General features: G+C 47.7%; 1 protein-coding gene across 3 annotated transcripts in view; it reads right to left on the minus strand.

Moving 5' to 3' along the window:
* Positions 1-4,023: 4,023 nt before the first annotated feature.
* Positions 4,024-6,800, minus strand: part of Kif5a (kinesin family member 5A) — a 39,614-nt gene continuing 36,837 nt past the window's right edge. For 2 of the 3 annotated variants that reach the window (XM_087557306.1, XM_087557305.1), the window contains exon 28: positions 4,024-6,647. In XM_087557306.1, the coding sequence (XP_087413432.1) occupies positions 6,641-6,647 (7 nt within the window). In that variant the 3' untranslated portion in view covers positions 4,024-6,640. 3 annotated transcript variants of the gene reach the window in all.

Here is a 6,800-nt window from a genome sequence, read left to right on the forward strand (position 1 = left end):
TTTTAGATTTATTTATTTGTTATGTATACAGTGCTCTGCCTGCCTGTATGCCTGCAGGCCAGAAGGGGACAGCAGATCTTATTATAAGGTTATGAGCCACCATTTGATTGCTGGGAATTGAACTCAGGACCTCTGGAAGACTAGGTGATGTTCTTAACCTCTGAGCCATCTCTGCAGCCCTTTATTGCAGATTTAGTTTGTACGTTCCCTCCCCTTTTACCTTCTATAAGGAATGGCAAGCCAACACCCCCATTTTTCCTTCCCTTTATCCACTTTCCCTGCCTAGTCAGAGCTCAGTGGAGGATAGCATCTGTAGTCTCCGCCCACCCGCCCTGCTCTCATAATTAACCCTCTTCCGTGGTAAGTTCTTTCTGGGTAGACAGCTAAACTGCGTTTGGATGACTAAACGTCCACAGCAAAAGACAAGCAACTTGACAACAGCTGCTTTCGGACTGACTCTCTTTCTTGCCCCTTCAGGGATGACAACATACATGTTGTGTCAGCTATTTGGAGGGTATCCCTATACTCATATAGAGGAGCCTGCTCATCAAGGGGCAAGACAGCATCCTTAGGACCCCACCCCCATGATGCCTCAGCCTTCGTTGTGAATCTCACCAGAGATAACAGAAAGTGCACAAGCACCATTACAGCACGAAGCACATCCCCCCAAACACAGGGGAGGAAGCCATTTCAGTGTCTCCTCCCAACACTTCCACCTCAGGCATCATCCTCAACCACAGCCTTACCACCCCTCACTGGGACCATGTAACTGCCCCTCACTTGATTGTTGGCCCTGCTGGGCTCTAGTTGTGTGGCCTTTCAGGATGTGAAGTGATGCCTGTTCTCGACAGATCTACTATAGAAACGATTCCCCCTGAGTTTACCTTAGTGAACTAAAGGGTAGGGGGAGGGGCATAGCTTACTGAAGTAGGGGTGAGGGGTTGCTCCCTGAAGAAGAGGTGAAGGGTTACTTACTGAAGTAGGGGTGAAGGGTTGCTCCCTGAAGTAGGAGTGAGGGTCTACTTACTGAAGGAGGGGTGGGGTTGCAGGAGTGACTCAAAGACAAATGTATCACCAAAAAGCCAAACAGTGACCGCTTAGAGGTTGAACCTATGGAGCTCCCTGCAGGCAACTCTATGGAGGTCGTCTCTCTCAGAGAAATCTCTCCTGCTGACACAAACTTGGAACCTTTCAACTCTGGAAATTATTTGAAATTCCTGGGTCTTGTACTTTCCTTTAGTTTTCTTTCTTTTTTTTTTCTTTTCTTTTTTTCGGGGCTGGGGATTGAACCCAGGACCTTGCCCTTCCTAGGCAAGCGCTCTACCACTGAGCCAAACCCCAACCCCTCTTTTTTTTTTTTTTAAGATTTATTCATTTATTATATATAAGTACACGGTAGCTGTCTTCATATACACCAGAAGAGGGCATCAGATCTCTTTACAGATGGCTGTGAGCCACCATGTGGTTGCTGGGAATTGAACTCAGGACCTCTGGAAGAGCAGTCGGGGCTCTTAACCACTGAGCCATTTCTCCAGCCCCCTTTAGTTTTCTATTTTGTTGTTTTCTTTTGTTTTTGTTTGTTTGTTTGTTGCATGTGAGATAGGGTCTCTCTTCATAGCTCTGGCTGTCCTAGACTTCACTCTATAGACCAGGCTGGCCTTGAACTCAGAGATCTGCCTGTCTCTGTCTCCCTCCCAAGTGCCAAGCTTTCCTTATAGTTTTCTGAGCCTGATTAATTACTCACTATCTTCCTTCCTCTCCCAAAGAGATAACGTCTCAATTTGGAAGAAATAGCAACAAAACCCCTGAAAGTGTAAGCATGGAGGTCTGTGTCCACCTCAAGAGAAAAACCTTGCATCGGGGGAAAAAGCTCCTTCAGACAGGATGCTCATTCAAAAGGGAGGTAAACACTCCATCTTGCAGGGAAGCCTGTTAGGCTCAGGAAGTCCCCCAAACTGAGCAGATACATTCAGTCCTTCCCTCTTCAAGCAAATGTAAGCAATGAAGAGAGCTGAGAGACTCAGACAGGCCTAGATGCCTTGAGCAGAGACCCCTGATCTGCCTGAAGAGGCTCAGACCAACTGAACTGCTTGAAAGAGAGAGGTGGGGCTGCTTCTAGGTTTCTTGAGCTACGCTGGGCTCTGGTGATGCAGCTGTCTCTAAGTCATTTCTGCTCCTGTAAGCTTTCACCCATGCTCCTGAAGCACTCCAATAAACACCAGTCACACACTGATGGTATCCCTCCTTCAATCTGTCACGGAGTCCATTGTTTGGACTAAGTAGACACTTCTTCCTTCCTCCCCGGGAAGTGTCATGTAACTGGGTGACTGCACACACGATTCCCCTGGCCTTCCCTTTAAACCAGGAGCAAGGTTGTCTCCACAAAGATTGTGGAGTGGGTCTAGGAGAGTTAGGATCTAGGCTAGTGCTCTGGATGGCAGGCAGGGCAACTGAAATGAAATATACAGGGTAGGGGTCGGGGCCACCTCAAGGGTCAGATGAGTTTGTAAACTCATCCTCTGTGGCCCCAACATTCTGACTGTAGTTTCCTCCAGCACAGATGCCTTGAGAGAATGATGGAGATTGAAAGAATGATGGGGCTAGCTGATCGTGGAGCAGCAGAATTGAGTCCATTGTCAAGGGGAGCATAGAGACACGGGGGAGTGGGGGAGGAACTGGCCTAGGGACCGTGAAGGTCTAGGCGAGAACATGAAGAGAGCAGGATACACGTTCTGTTAAAGTTCATAACCAGCCTGGATATCCACCAATAATGGGATGGTTGGAAAACTATAGTATAAATATATATTTATATACTTTAAAAAGATCCATTTTCATTTATATGAGTAAACTATAGTTGCCTTCAGACACACCGGAAGAGGGCATCAGATCACATGGTTGTGGGCCACCATGTGGTTGCTGGGAATTGAACTCAAAACCTCTGGAAGAACAGGCAGTACTCTTAACTGCTGCCCCATCTCTCCAGCCCCATTTTTATACTTTTCAGCAAGTTAAATGGATATATATTGACATGCAAGGATCTCCAGAATGTATTTTCAAGGGGGAGGAAGAATGTCACATATTCTAGAAATATGCAGGAGAACATCTGCAAGTATACAAACATGCTTATGATTGTATATTTATACAGATACCTACATACATACCTGCCAGGATATATGTCACATGAATATGTGTGTTTGTGTACATGTATGTATAATCTATGTTAACTACTAAATTTGAGAGGAGGGAAGTGGGAGAAGGATCTTCAGCTAGATGTGGTAGCAGGTCCCTGTCATCTGAGCACTTGGGGAGGAGGGTCAGAAGTTCAGGGACGGATTCTGATAGTGAGTTTGAGGCCACTGGGCCACATGAGACCTTGTCTCACTAAATAAAAACAGAGTGTTTTACTTTTTTATTGCTGTAGCAAAACACTACAACCAAGGAAATTTGTACAAGAAACATTTTTTTTCCTTTTCGTTTTTTCGGAGCTGGGGACCGAACCCAGGGCCTTGTGCTTGGTAGGCAAGCACTCTACCACTGAGCTAAATCCCCAACCCCTACAAGGAACATTTGCATTGGGGTTTGCAGTTCCAGAGGTTTTGAGTCCATGACAGTCATGAACGGAGGGGAGTGTGGTAGGAGGCAGGGACCAGTGGGGAGGCCTGTTCAACAGCAGTTTAGACTTTACATTGTATCCACAGCAGGAGGCTGAGAGAGCTAACAGAATGCACACTTCCTAATCCTTCCCAAACAGCTCCAGGTACTGGGGGATGAGATTCTCATTCAAATCAGCACACTGGGCTAGTGTGCCAGTTCAGTATAACCACTGGGCTGTTTTCACGGCCCACATCATGGCTTAGGACCATCTGTAACTCCAGTTCCTGAGGCTTTAGTGCCCTGTTCCAGCCTTTTGAGGGCACCAGGCACATACACAGTACACGTACACATGTGCAGGCAAAACATGTATTGACATAAAAACAAACAGACAAAAGCCCTTTAAAAAACAAATAAAAAGGCGACAACCAGTCATCATCGAATTCATTTTATTTTAAAGGTATCTGTGTCCACCAAGTAAATACACACTGGGATTTGTGTGGTTTGGTTTGTCTCCCACGCCGGCATGCAATATTTCATCTTGGCAGATGTAAGTGGTCAGGCCAGGGGCCCCTGTGGTGGCCTGGCTCTCTGAAGGGGATGTAGTGAACACAAGGAGTGTGTGTGCTGAGAACCTTCTGATGAAGGGCTGTTTCTTTAGGGTGGCAAATGGCCGTTTCCCTTACATCTTGCCAAGAGAAGGCTGACCACTGTCACCTCCTTCCTTGTCTGCCCTGCTGTACACCTCCACATCTCCCTCCTTGTATTTTGAAAGAATGGTTGGGTGGCAAGATCGCCCTCAGATTCTCAAGTGTCCTACTGGTGTGAGCCACAGAGGACGCTCTCTTCCTTCTGAGGCAGTGTGATTTGTCTGCACCTCCTGACCTTTCTTTTGAGTTGTGGTTTCAGGGTGGAGGGTGGGGGGAGCAGATTGGACCCCTCTTGCAAATAAGTGAGTTCCAAGCTCTTAGGGCTATCCCAGGGCCCTCTAACTAAGCAAGCATTTTCCACTGGGTAGGGCATGGAAAGAAAGAAATAATAAAGTTCCCAGCTCTGAATTACTTCACCATTTTGGTTGTGGTTTTTTGCAGTTCCAGAGATAGACTGAAGCCCCAGACTTGTCACACTAAGTGTCTTCGCGCGGTACCACTGAGTCACGGTCAAAGCCCTAGGCTCATCCTGCTTACATCATCCTACATAGGATTTATTTTTAAAGTGTTTGAAAACTGCCACCTGGGGGTTCTCCCAGTCTGATGTTGTCTTCATCCCTATCACTCCCTGATAGGGAAAAAGAGCAGAAACTTTCCCTTGAAGGAGTCACAACCCACTATTTGCCAGCTGTCATCCACAGGGAGTTTTCTTCCGAGGCCTAGACGGGTCTGGGCGGCAGGCTGCCCTCTGTTGGAGAGTCCTGGTCCCCTATCCTGGGTAAGACCGAGTATCTGGCTACTATATTTCTTGGCTTAGGCTGAGTACTGAGCTTTATCCCTGCAGTTATCTGGAAAACTACCTTAGCAGATGGGCAGGAAAGACTATCTGAACTGAAGCATCCTCTTCACTGCTGGGCAGGAGGGGCCTGGGCTGGGATGGCTGTGAGGAGAGCATTAGGTTCAAGCTCTTAGTCCCTACGCACTCTCTTGCACTCTCTCTCTCCCTCCCTCCCTCCTGTCTGTCTGTCTGTCTGTCTGTCTGTCTGTCTTTCCTTTCTTTCATTTTGAGATAGAGGTTTCTCCCATCATAGCACAAGCTCTCCTGGATCTAACTGTGTAGCAGTCCAGGCTAGCCTCAAATTTAGCAGTTTTCCTACCTTGGCTTCCTGAGAACAACATTGGAAAGTGTGAACCACCACACCCCGCTCTTGCTTTTGCAGTGGTGGGAATAAAAGCAGAGCTTTATCCTGTGTCAGGGGAGCTGCCTGCTGCCATGCTCCATCCTGCTCCCCCACCCGTCTTTAAAGTGCACTTGAGACCAGATGGAGATTATAGAGGGAACTCTGTTTGGGGAGGAACAAGCCAAACTCCATTTTGAAGGGAAGGCATCTAGAGACAGCTATTCTGTCAATAAACTGGAAGCCCCAAACCAAAGTCAGAGGTGGGAAGCACATGCAGCCCAATATGGGAGAAAGACAGAGCTTCTGGCCTCAACCTGAGGGTGCTGTGACAGGACAGCACACGGTAGTCCTCCAGCCTGCTCACTCCCCCGGCCCAGGGAGCCAACTATCCTGACTCCACCTGCTTCTAACTATTGGTGCGGACAGATGAGCAGCTGTTTCTCAGCAGTCTGCCCTCTCAACTTTTCAGAAGAATGTTTTAAACCAACTCTAAGTTCTGGCTGTGATATCTGGGGTGGAAAGTATCAAAAGAGGCTTGGGCCAGAAAGGGAAATAAATAGTCCCTCGAACAATCCATGCTCTCAAACTGGGGAAGAAGGGAGCAAAAGGCCGACTTCACAGGACAGAGGACACCACCTGCAGTCTGCTGACTCAGGTGAGGAGTGTATGTGTGGAGGGGTGGGCATTGTCACAAACCTTCCACTGGGTTCTCCTCTGTGCTCTGTGTAAAGAGGGGGGGTCTGTTTCTCTCTTTTCGTAGATGCTAAGACATTCTTCTGCTTAAGGCTTTGTATGTACACTGTGTGGGTGGGTGTGCGTGCGCGTGGGTGTGCGTGTACATGTGTGTTTGTGAGAGAGAAGGATGGCAGCCTCCCAGCTCCCGTTTTTTTCTTTATCTTTTGTGACCTCTACTCAGTGACTGACATCACTTGGTGTAAGAAACAAGTATAAGGAAGAAAGGAGAAACGTTTCCCTCCTCCCTAATGCTCAGCGAGGAAGGGAGACTATGCTTAAAACTGCTAAATACATCATCAGATACTTAGAGGGTAGGACAGAGAGGAGAGACGTAGCAGCAGCTTCTGATAAATAGATACAGGGTACAAAGAGATACAGAGTAGAAGGAGACATCAAACAGTCCAACGACACGGGCTGGGGAGGGAGTTAGTGTCAGAGACCACAGGTTTTGCAGCATGCTGAGAGAAGAGGCCTCAGTCCCTCTTAGAAACTGGGGAAGAAAGAGAAAGAAGGTGTGAGGAACCAGCCTGGCCCGGCTTCCGTGTAGAAACAGACGGCATAGCTCACACTTTGGTTTATAGTTCCTTTAACACCACAAATCCAGCCATACCCCCACTTCCAGTCAGTCTAACCCATGCCTCTC

This window comes from Rattus norvegicus, chromosome 7 (genome assembly GCF_021556685.1).
Source record: "Rattus norvegicus strain SHRSP/BbbUtx chromosome 7, alternate assembly SHRSP_T2T, whole genome shotgun sequence".
Lineage (NCBI taxonomy): Eukaryota > Metazoa > Chordata > Mammalia > Rodentia > Muridae > Rattus > Rattus norvegicus.